Genomic DNA, 17,102 nt, shown 5'->3' on the forward strand with positions numbered 1-17,102 from the left:
TACTGAGTGGGGTTTGTGTAGTTAAAAATACTCAGAGCTAAAGGCCACTGTCAAACCAAAACATCCACAAGAGAAACTCTTCCTGTCTTGCCCAGGCATCCTACCAAGTGGTCCAGTGTTACATGACATTTATGGCATCTGTGTAAGGCACATGATGGAAAATCCTGGATTTAGCCTCTGCTTGACTTCCAAATAATTGATTGTGAATTGTAAGTGTCAGTTTCTTGCTATAGACTGTGAGACCAAATCTATGAGTACTTGCTATAAAGATGGATGTATGAGAAGTACAATTATGCCCAAGAAAAGCCCCTTGAAAATCTGCGACTTCTCTTTACAGGGGTGGGAATCGTGGGAGATGCTAGTATCCAACTAGGATCCATTAGTTTTCTTGTCAGACTTTTGCAGAAGAATAACTTGTTCTCTTTTTACTTTTGTATATTGAGATGCTTGCTCAAGAGGGGAATATGCATATGTGTTAGATGCATCTATGTATCCAAAAATGTTGGTATGGGATATATTGTTCTGGCTCAGTGCAGAACACTATTTGCTTGTAGTGAGGTAGCTTCCTGCCAATATTGCACAGATTTTGTGATTTTTTTGGTCTTCAATCTCATTCAGGGTAGAAATAAAATATCCTGTCATGTAGATGTTAAAGTAAGATGCACCTGGATACATTTATGTTATACTATTAACATGTTTTACTTGTGAGAAAGAGGATTTCTTATTTTCTGTTAGAGTAGAGGAAAGAGATGGCGGGGGGGGGGGGAAGGAAGGAAGGGGGAAATACTGACAAATGATATTGGCCAAATTATACTGTTACATTGCATGCATGTACAAATATGTAACAATAAATCTCACCATAATGTACAACTATAATGTTCCAATAAAAAATGGGAAAAAAGCCTGCCTTAGAAGAGATTAAAGGATAATTTCAAAGTTACTCTTTTTTTTTAATTAATTGGTGTTCAGATGACTTGATATTAAGAAACTATTGTTTCCTTTTCTCTTGTTTAAAAAATATATTTTTTTGTAGTTGTAGATGGACAGTGTGCCTTTATTTTATTTTTATGCAATGCTAATGATTGAACCTAGTACCACACATGTACTGAGCCCCAGACCCAGCTCTCTCTCGTTTTCTTGTAAAGAAAACATAACCTCTTAGGAGAATTTGGAAAGATAGATTTAAATTTTTTTAAAAATTAAAAAAATTAAAGTTTAATCTTACTTTTAAATTTACACATTCTTAAGTTTTTTATACCATTAATATTTCTAACACATAATAGTGCATGAAAATTTTCCAGTTTATTTTAGATGAAAATGTAAATTATTAACTCATAGAAGTAGAATGTAATTTATGTGAAATCGCTCAACTTGGATGAAGGATAATGAACAAGATAATTTTGCCTTCCCAAACATACAATTATTACTAGAATATTTATAACTCTCATTAAAACCAGTATCCCTGTACCTTGTATCTTTATCCTTTACATAAAGTAGGAAGTTAGTATATTGATATTAAATTTGAGGGTGACAACCATGAAGCTGGAGTAAAATATTCATATTTCATGATTAAGTTTTATTTTTGTTTCACTTTCTTTTTGTATTAGAGATGATTGTTGACCATCAGATTGAGACAGGCCTCTTGAAACCTGACCTTAAGGATAAGGTGACCTATACTCTGCTCCGGAAGCACCGTCATCAAACCAAGAAATCCAACCTCCGGTCTCTGGCTGACATTGGGAAGACAGTCTCCAGTGCAAGTAGGATGTTTACCAGCCCTGATAATGGTAATGCAGGGCCACTGGCTGCTGCTTTCTCTTACCTGTCTCAACTTTCTTCCACTTCTCGTCATCTTTTCCTCCACATTTCTTCCTTTTCCAAGTTCATATGCCACAGTCATCTCATGATATTTTTTATCCAGGGGGGCAGTTTATAGACTTGCTGGAAGGATTTCACTGCTACTGTAGGCTGAAAAAGCCATGGTGCCTGGCTTGCTCCATATATATCTCTTCTGATGTACTGATAAGGTTTGGTAATAACTATGATGATCCAACCACATATTTCAGATGCATCAGGACGCTTATATATCTTGAGTACTTCAGGTAGTATTTTTCAACATGATGGTTTACCAGAATTAGGAGAATATAGTAAGATATGATAAATGCCTTGAAATCTCATGGATTGAGGTGTTTTCTTGGTGTGTGACAGCATCTGGCCTATAAATGATCACTTCATAAAGTAAGACTCAATAATTTTTTTACTACTTAAAAAAACTTCTCTTTTCATAGGTTATATTCATGGGAAAATAAGTATTCAGGATGGGTTATTAACCCAATTATATAATAGTAGGGAAGGCACTATGTCCTATTCATACTTTATTGCATTTATGAGAGTTTCCTGATAAAAGTGCTATCTTCTGGATTATTCTTTTTGTTTTAAATAAATTTCATGATTGGGTGCAGCCTGAGAAAGGAGAATTTAATTTCCATAAAGCATGGGAAATGAAGGTGTGGTGGGCAGAGTTGCTAAGCACTGGGGTGGTAGAACTAGGTCTGTACTTCCATTCTGCCTATCTTGTTTAGTGTCAGGAGAAATGAGTAGATATGGGAGGTTCTATTTAATTGTGTTCAGTTGCACTTTCAGAACATGAACATGTTGTCATGGAAAAGGTGGATTGAGAGAATTGTGTAGACCGAATTCCAGCTCAGCCACTCTGCTTCCAGAAATGGGGTTTTCTGATTTAGTGTTAATGTAAAAAGTTGGAAGAGAGCTTACTACAAATGAACTTTTCAGTTATATTTCTTAAGGGAAACTGGTTACAAACAAATAAATAGAATAGAAATGCTCTTTGTAAAGAAATTTCACAGTGGTTTGGGAGGCTGAGACAGGAGGATCACGAGTTCAAAGCCAGCCTCAGCAACTTAGCAAAGCCTTAAGAAACACAGCGAGACCTTGTCTCAAAATAAAATACAAAATAGGGCTGGGGATGTGGCTCAGGGGTTAAGTGCCCCAGGGTTCAATTCCTATTTTAAAAAGAAAAATCACAAAAGGTAATCTAACCTGGAACATTCCTACTATAATTTAATGATTCTACTGTTACCTGGAATATTGCTGCTGACAGGAAATGTTTTGGTTTTTGCATGTCTCCGCTTTATTTACTGGTTTTTTAAAAAATGGTTTTTGAAGAAAAAGGTTGTTTAATGACTGAAAAGGTTACAGGGTGAATAATTTTAATAGCTGATGTTAAAATGTATTTCATTTTAAACAACCCCTATTTTTGAAATTAAGGCAATTCAAATTGAAGTCCCTCTTGTATATCATATATAATAATACTCTTTCTCATATAAAATGAAATTTAAACAATTGGGAGTTTTTTTTTTTTTTTTTAATCGTGGGGTTGGTGGTATAAAGAGGTAAGAATGTAAAGAGGTAAAAAAGTGCGTTGTGTTTTCAAATGTCATTGTATTTGTGAAGAAAAGAGGAAGAATGAGTACTGTGAGAATGCTTTTTACCACTGCAGTTCTTGGAACTGCAGGCAGAGTCAAAATTACAAACAGATGAGTTTTGGAGGCCAGTATCTCGTGGTAGCTTGAAATCAGTCCTGATATTAGTACTGACCTTCCACAGTATTTGGATGTGGAACACAGCTAGTGAGTTGATAGGGCTCCTCATTTTATCAGTAGATCTCTGTACTTCAGAGGAAAGTTGAAATTGCCTTTGTCATTCACCTTTTCACTTGTGAAATGTTATATGTGCTGGGCATGGGCAGAAAGCAATAGGGAGGGCAGGCAGTTCCTTTCTGGCTCTTCAACAGATCACCTTACACCCTGAAGCATGGGATACCATTAGGTCTTTTAAAACCTATTATTATTGGCCTTTGTGTTATCCAACTCCTTTTAAAATATCACAGGCAAGATTTGGCTTTGAGAGATTCTATAGCAATGAATTTCATGTGCCTCCAAGGTACATTATTATAAATTATCAGATGGTGAATTTTTGGCTTTCTAAAGGTGCTTGTTCTAAACCTGCAAGTTTACACAGTTGCCTTTATATCTTGGAGTTTAATCACTTAATATCTTTAACAACTACAAAATGTTCTTAGAATAAACTTTAAAATAAAGAATTATATAACTATTGCTGCTATTTAAGCCTGAATCTTATGCCTATTGTAGTTGGAGCTATATTCTAATATCCTCATGTAAAGTCTAGAAAAACTGAAGTCACCTTGGTGTTCTAGGACAGGTTGGAAAATAGACCCAGTGATATTGTCAGCTTTATGCGAGCAACAGTGTGATAAATAGCTGAAATTTATGGAGACACTTCAGAGTTGGGAATTTTTTCATTTCCCAGAGGTGTGCTAGAGCCAGCTCTTATCTACTCAGAAGAGCCCATTGTTATCAAAAATTTTGCACACTGGTTAAGTACAGCTTCTATTAAAAATTAAATTATGTAAACATGTAATTAAATAACTATATTAAAAACTCATGTAATAAACACTCAAATTTACCACTTCGGACTTATTTTACTATATTTTATTGTAATCTGTACTCTTGAGGTAATTTCCATCTATTATTGTGTCTGTACGGTAGAAATACTATAAAACGGTCTGCTACTGTGCATCACTTCCCAGCGCTCCATGGTCTGGGAGTACAGAAGTCTCCCAGAGAAGTGGTGTATTAGTCATCCCATCAGACCTAGATTGTGAATTTCCTTTTTTTCAATCCAATTTAATAACTTCATTTTTTATTAGTGAAAAGTTGTTTCTTTCTAATAAAAAGGTAGTTTAGTACTTAGTTTCCATGTCTATAAAACACACGATGAAATGACAAATGAAATGACATTATGTAAATGTTTAGAATATTAATAATACATAGTAATACACAATATATTTAAGCATGATTAGGAAAGATTTCATGAGTCAGAATGGATTCTGGAATGATACCTGCTTTGTAGCTTACTACTGGGAGGAAACTCATGGATATAGTACTGATTTATTTCTTATGCCTTTTAGTAAGTGATACCAACACCTATTTGTTAGCAAAGGAGAAAGGACGTTGTCTTACAGAATGGTCTGTCTCCTTCATTGGTTTTACTCCTGGCTCAGTGGCTGTTGTGGACCCTAAACCACACTGGGAATTCATGGGCCCCATCAAATAGATTAGGGGTTGGAGAAGGTGCCAGCTCCAAGCAGGGTGGTGGCTCCTAGGGCTCATGGTGCTTCTCTCTGGCTTTTTCTGGATAGGGTCTCTTTTGTATACATAGGGGCCCATGGCCTGCTCCTGATTGGATCTCTCTGAGTTTTATTTTGAAATTACCACCTCCCCTTTTTTTTCTGTCAATGTGAGAAATGTGATCTCCTTGGTCTTACCAGTTTTTACCTCCACTTGCTCCTGAACTTGGTCTCTTCTTTCAAAGTTATTTACCAGGCAGGGGCTGTTTCCTAATTCTTTCCCGTGTGTTTGCTTTGACATAGGCATAGGAAACTTCAGGTATTTTAAAAAAAGGTTCTCTATTGCTGTTGCCTACAGAAACAGTGGTTAACAATGCAGAACAAACAATAGAAAGAGGGCTGGGGATGTGGCTCAAGTGGTAGCGTGCTCACCTGGCATGCATGTGGCCCGGGTTCGATCCTTAGCACCACATACAAACAAAGATGTTGTGTCCGCCAAAAAATAAACATTAAAAAAATTTTTCCTCTCTCTCTCTCTCACTCTTTCTTAAAAAAAAAAAAAACAATAGAAAGAAGAAACCAGTGCTTTTTTGTTGTTGTTGTTGTTAGTAGTAATTCTAGGCTTCATAGAAATGGAAGTAGGATTAGTAAGGCTCTTGTTGCTTTGGATCTGATTGAGGTTAGATCTATTCGAACTATTTGGTTTGAATACTGGATCAACTGCCTTGACATTGGCACATGTTGGGTCTGGCTGGGATCACTGCCAGGTTTGGCAGCTTTCTCAGTCCCTTTAGCAATTCTTAGCTTTTGGTCTGGGCTTTAGATTCCAGTTAGCCCCGTGGTCTCTGGCTGGGTTGTTCTACTTTGCTTATTCCACCACCCCTGCCCTGGACTCTTAAATTCAGACATGTACCTGAATCAATAAATGGGTAGGCAGGCATTTCCCTAACTTCTTTCAAAGGTTCTGCTCCTCTGAAGCAGGCCATCATGCTTCTGAGATGAGACAGGTGACATTTTGCATCTTGAGGCCCATAGCATCTTAAGATGAGAGTTGTCTTCCCAGGTGCCTTTCTGTGTATTAGTCAGCTCCTTCTGAAAACCAGCAGCAGATATCTGTTTTGTTCTGGATTCTAATTTCCCATGCATTTGCATAGCACATGTAAATATTCTGGCCAGACCCCAGGAATGATCAACCTCTTCCCAACTTTAGAATAAATTAACCAATCCATGGAAAGTGTCTAGAAACATGTCCAAAAGAGATTATTCCTTAACAGCAGTAGCTGTTATGTTTATTATTATAAACAAATTTCTCATTTACTCATCAGGCACTCTTCTTACTTTACTTTCTTTCCTCCAGGCAGTGACTGATCTTCTTGATCAAAACTGTTCAAATCTTTTAAACAATAACTCATTTTTCTCAAGGGCATTCCTTCTTAGTGTTTGCTAGTTTGTTCTGTTCTTGAAGGCAACAGAGAGTCTGGCTTAAGAGACACAACACTAGTGAGTGCTGGTTTTAACACCAAAGGCCGACTTCACTATCTTTTTCTAGAAGTCATGATGCTATCTTTTTCCAAAGGTTTTATTCAAATCTTGCTAGCAGCATGATTTTGAGGAGTATACATAATCTCCCCAAGCCTTAGTTTTTGTATCTGTAAAATAGGGTAGGTAGTAATATCTTATTCATTGTATATAACCAGAATTAAATGAGATATCTTTGTGAAAAGTATTCATTAAGAAGTACATGAGATTCCTTTATCAGAACCAACTTATTCAGAAATATTTTAAGGGAAAAATTTCATGACCTTCAGATTTAAATTTGAGGACAGAGTTTCAATTCAACACCATTGTTTTGTTTTCAGTATTTCTCAGTTTTTGTCCCATATCACTCCAATATGAAAACATTCCTGCAGTTTTTTAATAGTGTTGTTTTTGTTATCAACTTTACATTTACTAAAAAATGTTTAATGTGTTGACACTTAGAACTTTATAGCATTTTTTAATTTAGGGTAGAAAGACTAATAAGTATGTGTGAGCAATGACAGTTCTTAGCCATCAATAACTGATGTATGTACAGCAGGATGTCACCATGAGATGAACATGTTTTTTAATTTTACTAATTGTCAGTCTGTTTTATACAGCCAGAATGCAGGTAGAGGAAAGGAACTGGAATGATTCTCTTTGTCTTATCCTACCAAATACAAGCACTCTTCTTTATTCTCCCTTTCCAGGAAAAAATCGTGTATTTAAGGGACACTGAATGATTTGCTGCTGCCAACCCAGAGTAAATCTTGCAAAACTTAAAAGCCTTCATTGAGCCACCCTTGCAAAGTCTTCAACTGCCCAGCCTCATCTTGTGTTGAGAGTAGATGGGAGAGGAGGTGCAGATCTGGGACCATGTCCTGATCTCTATGAACAAGAGAGAGAGAAGAGGAGAGGGAGGAGGGGGAAGAGTGAGGAGTGATGAGGATGTGAGCCGGGTGGACTCCTGATTATGTCTTCCTAAAAGAAGAAAGGGGAGAGGATGTTAGTCTTCCAAGAGTAATTAAGCATGCCTGCACTGCTTGAACTCTGTTTCAGTACAAGGGACAAAAAGAAGATCTTTACTGGTGTATGAACCTGATTTCTTAAAAATCACATTTGAGGTTAAAGTTGCATTTAGTTTTTAGTGGATATTGACAACGATACTTGTATTTATTTATGGAATACAAAGTGATGCTGTGACATATGCATCCAAGGTAGAATAATTGAATCAAGCTGATTAAGGTATTATTCATCACCTCAAATACTTATCATGTATTCCTCCTGTTTACTTGAAACATTGTACCCTTTGACCAACATCTCCCCATTTTTTCAACTCCCCATCTTCTGGTAAGCACTGTTCTACCTTCTGCTTCTATGAGCTATTATTTCAGAGTCCACATGTAATAAGTGAGACAAGTGATATTTTTCTTTCTGTGTTTTGCTTAACAGTTTCTCCAAAAAACCAAAAATTTCCTCTTTTTTTTAAAAAATAGGACTGACAGTACTCTGTTTTGTTGATGTATATCACAATTTCTTTATCCACTCATCAGTTGATAAACACTTAGGTTAATTCTATAACTTGGATATTGTGAATAGTGCTACAGTAAACATGGAAGTACAGATATCTTTTTGGCATTCTGATTTCAGATCTTAAAGTTGAATTTGACTTAGGCCAAAATTGCTGTCTGTAGTGTTTTCCAACATGGTTCTTACTGTTGAGCACAGGAAACATTATTCTGTTAATGATAACCTCCCATTTTTATTTAAGCACCTTGTACACACTGGACATATGCCAGGCATTGTTGTCTACCATATTTCTAATGTATGTAAATAATCTCCATTTGAAGATGAAAAACCTGGGCTGGGGATGTGGCTCAAGCGGTAGCGCGCTCGCCTGGCATGCGTGCGGCCCGGGTTCGATCCTCAGCACCACATACCAACAGAGATGTTGTGTCCGCCGAGAATTAAAAAATGAATATTAAAAAAATTCTCTCTCTCTCCTCTCTCACTCTCTCTTTAAAAAAAAAAAAAGATGAAAAACCTGAAACTCAGAAATGTAAAATAACTTGCACAAGCATAATCAATGGAGTATCCAGGGTGCCTAATAGCAATATGATAATTACACTACAAAGGGAATAAGCTTCCTCAACCATAATTTATTTCCCACACATTAATGAGTCCAGTTCTCTCATTTTGTGCAATCATGAGATGTTGAAGAGCTCTGGTAGCTATTCTTTTTGTGTGTGTGTGTTGATGGACACAATACCTTTATTTTATTTATTTTTATGTCTTGCTGAGGATGGAAGCTAGTGCCGTACAAGTCCTAGACAAGTGCTCTAACACTGAGCTACAACCTCAGCCCCCTGGTGGCGATTCTTTATTTGCAGGAATACACATCAAACATGGCAGACTGTTGATTATCTTATTGGCTTTCTAAATGAAGATTTCTATGCAATGTATCTCAAGGATTTATTGGTGAAATACTACTATAATATTAGGTAAAATTTATTGGTGAAATAACCGTGGGAGTGCATAGTAAGTGCTTGGTAACTATTTAAACATACAACATTGCATTCCCCCCCCCCAAGTCATACAATTTTGACATAAATAAATTTCTTCTCCTCTTAATACTATTGTTGAAAAAGCATTTTTTCTGGAGAAGTTTCCTTGATCTGTTTGCATGAGTCAAAAAGAGACACGTTCACTTGAGTAGATTTAGGATAGATGTCTTTGAACAAGTTGATTTCCAAGGGGAACATTAATCATTAAGCAAAATTTTTGATTCATAACACAATCCAGATATTGGAAACCATCACTCAAAAATCTTTAGAGGCATAGCTTTCGTCATCAAGTATGATATAAACAAGATTCTACCTTGTTCGTGGCAAATGTGATTTAAAATTTGTAAGATGCTAGCAAAGCTGTTTGTTTTGTAGCTCAAGCATCAAGGACAAAAATGAAAGCATTTTTTAAAGATGCACACAATATATCATTACTGTGGTCTCATTATGAAAAGTTCAGTTCCAACTTTGGGAACAAGTTTTTAAAATTTGATGTTTGGAGTAAATTTATGAAGAAAAAAAAAGTAACAAGAGAGCGTTACAGTTTGTGTCTCTTCCTGCACAGAACACCGAGGGCCCAACAAATCAAAATGTTAGAATTTGCCAGTAAAAGTAATGGATGCTGTGAGCCTCCCAGTTTTCATGAGGGTGAGCAGCCAGATGGCTCCAATCAGGCTTTGCTAAATCACAGGTGCCAAGTCTCTATGGGCATTGCATTTTCATGCCTGTCTTTGCAGCCAGGTTCTTTGCTGGTATGTGCCAGGCTCCATTCCACCGTTCCCTTAATGAGGAGGCTCAGCATTAGTGGAGGCTGTGTATGCAAAAGGGAGTTTCCAGATTTTGTTCCCAACAGACACTACACTGACATGCTGAGAGGAGCAGAGAGAGAGAAGCTGTTGGAGAAAGCTAGTTACCAGCATCTTAGTATTTGAGCAGCAGCTGACTTCTCGTACTCACTTTAGTGTTGAGTCATGACATCAGTGATAAAGTCTTGGTAGCTACATACTCGTGAGAAGCTAAAGGAATGTGAGTGTACATTGTATTACCAGTCTCTTTCAGTTCTCACGGATTTGGCATTACAGTCAGGCCTTTGTTGGGCCCAGGCAATTGAGTGCCAGTTGTATACATTCTTCTCACGTCATTTAGCCAAGCCTGCAGGAATATTGGCTCTTAAAACAGGGCACTAAGTCATTAAAAGAAACAGGAGGTGAGACTTGGTCAGTTTGATAATATACATTTCTAAATGCCTCCCTCTTGACAAAAGCAATTTTGGAGTACTCTCAACTGGTTCATTTCCCTTTTTCATTTTTCTTAGTGCAATAAAAACTTGCAAAGAAGTTCAATTATGGGAAACAATTAAAAATTCAGATTGCAAAGAGAAGACATCAGATTTGCCTCAAACAGGTGCTGGCACAGATGGCCCGCTCACAAGTCCTGGCTTTATTTACAGCTTTTAAACACAGACAGATAAATTGACAAAAATGTTTCTGGATTTTATAATGTGCTGAATGCCCAAATTTGGCTATAAACTTACATTAATTTTTAAATGGTTCAATTTAAAACCTGACCTCACAAGTCACCAATAGCCTATTAAAAAAAAACTGTCTGCCCTGTCTTTTGCACACTTGTATGAATAGAATGATCTAATATTTGCTCTTGTTTGGATATGTTTTGCTTATTGCCTTGATCATGTTAATGGCTATATCATTAAGAAAAAAAAATACTTCTCAAGTCAAATTGTACATAGTCTGATGGTTAGGTATTTACACCATCACTGCCATTCCTTAAAAGGATCATTATGCTGTCCATTTCTTACTAGCCTGAGAGCATGGTGCTTGATGAAAATAGCAAGACAAATGACATGAAGCTCAAAGCCTAAAGGAAACTGTCCTCAGGAGGAAGTCGAAGGTGTTATCCAGTTGATGAAATGTACCAGGAGGAACCATACTGTATATTTAGCTGCATCATTATTTTATCCTTACTTATTTTGTGGTCTTAAGATTTTGCATAGGTGCACCAAGTATAAAAATGATAGTAAAATAAGTATTAAAAGGCACTAGAAAATGAAGATTTAATATGCATTTCTAAGCGGGTGTCTCTATTAAGATATTATTTATCCTGGTGTCATATTGCTGGAGAACTGAATAACAGAAAATTGGGAGCCACTTCTGAATTCATCAAGGAAAATATTTCAGAAGTGGAAGTCTGAAATGTTGCTTTCTACCTTTCTGAACAAGATCCATAGACGGGTCTGTTGGGTAGATCATCAAAAAGCTGCTTACTAATATGACATCGTGTCCCCTGTGCTTTGTAAAACTACGTGTTACTTCCCTCTGTGTGTGCTCATATGGTACAAATTATTAACAGTCTTGCTCTGACATCTTGAGATTGGTGTTTATTATGTAAATCTTTGTTTGGGAAATAATCCATGTTTTGTGTATAAGACCTGCGGGGCGAATCATCCATTGATAATTTGGGAACTATAATGATTGAATGTAATTTTTTTTAACTTTTTCATTCTGTGTTGGGATATGTTTCATTTAAGGGTGCCGGGTCATGGGAGGGGGTGTGTGTCATTGTAATGTGTCATTGTTCTCCTTTAACACGCTTGTGTGATTTGCTTTAGCATTTTTTCTTCTTAATTAATGCTTCCATCCTCATCCTTGCTGTGGCTGCTCATGTGTCCTCCTCCTTCTCCTGTCTTCTGCTTCTGACACTAAAGCCCGCAGCCCGCTTGAGAACTCAGTGCTCTGCCTAGCAACCCGCACCTTGGATGATGACCCCCGAGTGCGGCGCACTCCCAGCGTGGGATGGCTAAGTAAGTCAAGGGTTGGGGAAAGGGCAAGGATGGTGGTGGGGGAGGGCGGGAAGGACGATGATCTCTTGGCCATGGAGTGGAGGGCATCCTCTGGCTTGCCTGAAAGGGTAAGATGTAAGAATTCCTAAGATCATGATTACTGATCGATTGCTTCTGCTTCCAGACAGTACAGGAATAGAGAATTCTCTGGGTCATCTGCTGGAGTGAATTTGAGTTGAGAACCTTGTGAATCAGTGGGAAGGGTGTGAGAATGGGGTCAGGGCTGATACTGCAGCCTGGCCTCTATGCAGTACTTGTCAGAAGCTCAGGTCCCTCATGCTGGACCTTGTTCCTTCAGAGGATTATGAGCAAGGTCACTTGGGATGAACTCTCTGAGGGTGGTTGGAAAGTATTCAAGAGCTAGATAGGAAGAACTTACTAAGTTAAGGACTTAAGACCCTGAAATACTGATTACATGCCAGAGAGCCATCAGGTGCTAAGAACAGTAAACAAAGAGCTAGAGATAAGAAAGAATCTTTAACTTTTTAAAATTTAGAGCTTTACTAAGGAGGTAAAACTAACAAACCTAAAACCAAAGAGAAGCAAACCCGTTCAAGAAACCACATGGATTTTTCCCGAAGATTTTTATATTGATCGTGAGTGGTATAAATGTTGGTTGGCAAGAAGCCTATCTATGGTGACATCATTGGGTTTTAACTGATTATTATTCACTTTCATATAGTATTTCTACTGATTTGAGCCTTTCACTATTTTAGCATAAGAGAATTTCACCTTCTTAGGAAGATGTCCTTTCCATCTAGATGAATGGGAAAAGATTTAGTTCATCCTAATATAGAGTTTGTTGAATTATGTTCTTCCAGGGATTCTCTTGGTATTATTCTGACATTTCAAGAAGCTATAATAATAGCCTCTGTGTCTTATACAGGTATACATGCATGTGCTACCCATTAGGTATGGTATGGGTATCGTGTATTCAGAGGTGAACAAGGTGAGTCTTTTCCCTCATGGGAGTTCCTTTCTGATGAGGGATGAAGGACACAAATGGGTAGCAGGTGTATAAAATAATCAGTGAAATCACTGTTGAAAACACACACATGCATACATACCACCTACACCCAGATGTACGCCCATTTACACATACACATAAGATTGTGGGAAATCTTGGCCTTGGAGTGGTGTGGTAGATAAGGCTTTTTGAGGTGGTACTTTTGGGGGTTAAATCTTAAGGGAAAAGTATGAATTTTGTAATGGGAGAATCAGGGGAAGACCCCATTATTGAACTATTAACTTTATAATGATTATTTCTATAAAGTAGGCCTCATGGACTTGAATAAAAGTTTTTCTTGAATAATAATAAAAGTTGCAGACATCAGTTCATTGCTTTTCATTACTTTTTTGCAAACTCTGAGCTAAATACTTGATGTGACAGTATTTAGTTTTTCGAGCAATCCTGTGACGAGGCCATTATTATGCACAGTTTACAGATGAAAAAAAGAATGAGGCTTAGACTGGTTAAGAAGCTTTCCAAAATTGCACAGCTCATGTGTGTCTAGGGAAGGACTTGAACTTCATCGTGAAGTTCATCAATAATATGATGGGTGACGTTTTATTTAAATGGTAAGAAGTTCACAGGGACAGATTACCAGAAAGATCTACTGACCCTGTCATGAAACTCTAATACCTGTGTGATTTTCTCTGCAAGAATCATGTACTGTTTCTAATATATTCTTTTATTCCTTGGTGTTGCCTATAGTGGAGAAAATAAATTCAAGTAAGAAGTTTAGATGTTGGAATTTGAAGTCAAGTAGGGTTGAGTTTGAATCTGGGTCTCCTCCTGGTGGCTTCCTGACTTTGAGCAAATTACTTATTTCCTGTAAACTTGGGTTTCTGAACTATAAAATTAGGTTAATCCTACCAGCATAAGATTGTTGTGAGAATTAAATTAGAAATGGATAAAGTGTCCAGGGTAGTGCTTGGTACTCAGTACATCCAGCCTTACTGTTGTTAGCAAAGTACTTACAGGAATTGATCAGGAAATTGTAGCTGTTTTTAATCTTTTAAAAGTTTTACTTATTCCATGTCAGGAAAACAGATATTAAAGTATTTTTCTGTATAAAGCATGAAGGAAATTGACCAAAAGGTTGAGTTGATGATATGTAAATTTGGCAACTCTTTGGAAATCAGCCTAAGATTAAACCATGAGCCATTCCTTCTAAGAAAACATATTTTAGTGATGAGAGGAGCTTTCTCATTGCCTAGTTTTGTGGTATGTTTTGTTCCTAAACAACCATGTTTGATGTACAGTCTCCGTCACCTTCACCAGGTGTCCATATGACTTACCTTATGTATTCAGTAAACCAAATATAAACCATAGAATAAGTTGTGCAAGTTATTGTTATTGGTGCCACCTGTTCACCAATCTCATTTTGTCTCTTTTTAGTGTGAGCCCCAGCTTGTCCTTTGTTTTTATCCTTTTCTTTTGGTATTAAGTTTTATTTCCATGCTGTAGTTGATTTCCCTGTCCATTCATGAATGAATGCCTTTTTAAGTAAAACTTTCCAAAACTATTCAGTAGGGCCTGAATGATGTTCTGCCTCCTTTATAAAATTGTTCTTATAAACACAGAATAGGTCCTCAAGTCTTAAAATTTCATAGTTCCTATTGTCTGTGCCTATCAATTCAAGATTTACTATATAGTTTTATGTTGTCCTCCTATGTCTCATTATCTGTATATATATTTTTTTCATTTTAACTATATAACAAAGCTCCTTTAGGGAGGGGCAGTATCTCAAGCTTGTACATCTCCTCTGGTGTGGAGCAGGTACTTGAAACATGGATGCTATATCCACCCATGTTCCTTTTTTGACACCTTATCATTTCATTGAAAGCAACTCACAGCCCCATTTTCATTGTGGGCCTTCTCGACCACCGTAAACTATTAACCAGACATGAATATTGTTTACTTGCAAAAACTGTTTATCCATATTTCTGTACATCCTGAGCTGATGAATTTGGTTATCAGTTTATGGTTAATAGTTAAACACAGAACAACTTTAAAAAAATTTTTTCCAAAATATCAGCTAAAACCCAGATTTGTAATAAGAATCCATTAAGTTAATCTTTCAATATTCTTACCAAGATATTTTCAGGCCTAATGTAAATTGCAGCAACTATCTTTAAAAAGCTGCCTTTAAAGGTGCTTTTGGAGAGTAAGCTCTCATCATTTCTCATTGTGCTTCTTATCTTAGTTGTCACCTGAGGCAGATGTGAGCTTAGGGCTCTTATCCATTTCAAATGCTGCCAAGGTATTGAATTAGAAGTTGGAACAAAACCAAAAATGATTTCCTCTTGCCGATCCCACTGGCAGGTCTGAAACCAGACAGGCCACTGAGAACAAAAGGGAAGCTTTCACCTCCACTTTTCAGGACAAGTTAATACCAACCTAATGCTTTGCCATTATGAGAGTGTAAGAGCATACCCTATCTTGGTAGATCCAGAATGGCTCTTCACTCTGAGTGCTTATCTGTGAATTCAGTTTGACATCTAACCGCCAGCATCATTTGAGCCCTTAGAAAACACTTGTGTCCCTTTGCAGTTAGTGACAGTAGAGATCAGCTGCTTCAGACATTCAGGTCTGAACTTCAAAGAAGAAAATGAGGCTTAGGGTTTTCCCTGTCGTCTTCTGCACATCCCTGGTGTCTGTCTTTGCTGTGTTTTGTATTGTGTGTCTGGTTAGTTTGTGCAGGAACCTGGTCCAATTCAATGTTTTTCTTTGTAGGTCTTTATCCAGTATCTACTGTTATTATTATCCTAAGTCTAATAATTAGGTAAAACTTTTTTTTTTTTTTTTTTAGTTAAGCCATAGTACTTTAACTCCCGAATCTTGTTTTATTTTCTGATCAGCCTACACAACTTGACCCTAGAATTTAAAAGAATTAAATTATAAGTGGGACCTTTTTTTCTTATAATTTTTTTAGTTTCTTTTTGGATCATTTTTGGAATTAAGTGATGAAAATTTTTTGACTAAAAAATTTAGTTTTCTCTGTCCCAGAAGTTTTTCTTGAAAATAAACTAAAAACTTTTTTAGGAAAATGGAGAATCCAGAGAGTTCGGTTTAGCAAGTTTAATTCAATAGCTATTCCCTGAGCTCTTATTCTTTTAGTTGACATCCAATTGGAGAAAAGGAGATGAGGGAAACATGACAACAGCACTTTGAGAGAAGCATGGTAAGTGCCACCCAGGAGAGTAGAGGGCAGACGGGTTTGTCTGCAGAATATAACAGTAGTGTGTATTATGCACTCTGAAATGCTTATTAGCAGAATGGATGGTGGGTTACAAAAAGAATTAGGAGAAGAATTCTTCCTAGGGTAGACAGACTTTTCCATGAACATTAAAGAATGGGTCATATTTTCATAAATGGAGATTGTAGTGAAAACAGGATGAGACATTGAAAGACCATGCTAGACCGAGAGAAAAAGTACAAAAGCAACCAGAAAGTATGAAAGATAGTTTGTATGAGGTACAGTAAATTGACACATTAAATTGGCAGAGAGGGAATGACAGCAGGACATTGGGCAGCTAACATAGCAAAATAATTGAGTTGTTTTGTGGAAGGCCTAAGTTTTTTTTTTCCCTCCCCTTTATATTATTAGGGAGATTAATCTGACAGGGGTCCTTTGAATGGGATAGATTTAGGAGGTAATTGCAGTTGACCAGAGATGAGGGGAATAAGGATGTGGACTAGGATGGTGACTATGGAAGTTGAAAGGAGGGGACATGCAAGCTCTGCTATGGGCATGGAATTGCAGGACTTGGCAACTTACTCAACTCTGGGCAAGGGAGAGGGAGAAGGCTAGGCTGGCTCAGGTGATTACCTTGCCCTCAGGAGGATGATGGAAAAGCATTTGTGGAAAAGGGTGATGGGCTCACAGAGGCATGCCAGGTGAGGTCTCTGTCCCCACCATGCATGTAGCAGCCATCCTTGAAGACACATTTCACTAGCAGAATATTAGATGACTTCTTTTTCTAATTT

General features: G+C 37.2%; 1 protein-coding gene across 8 annotated transcripts in view; it reads left to right on the forward strand.

The window, feature by feature from the left end:
* The window catches only part of Slc4a4 (solute carrier family 4 member 4), a 322,941-nt gene that overhangs the window by 146,733 nt on the left and 159,106 nt on the right, over positions 1-17,102 (forward strand). For 3 of the 8 annotated variants that reach the window (XM_078021397.1, XM_078021393.1, XM_078021395.1), the window contains exons 6-7: positions 1,608-1,787; positions 11,975-12,070. In XM_078021397.1, coding sequence (XP_077877523.1) covers positions 1,608-1,787; positions 11,975-12,070 — 276 coding nt within the window. The remainder of the gene's footprint in view (positions 1-1,607; positions 1,788-11,974; positions 12,071-17,102) is intronic. The other 5 variants (XM_021731655.3, XM_021731656.3, XM_078021396.1 and 2 more) reach the window with 3 other exon arrangements.

Source organism: Ictidomys tridecemlineatus, chromosome 9 (assembly GCF_052094955.1).
Source record: "Ictidomys tridecemlineatus isolate mIctTri1 chromosome 9, mIctTri1.hap1, whole genome shotgun sequence".
Taxonomy (NCBI): domain Eukaryota; kingdom Metazoa; phylum Chordata; class Mammalia; order Rodentia; family Sciuridae; genus Ictidomys; species Ictidomys tridecemlineatus.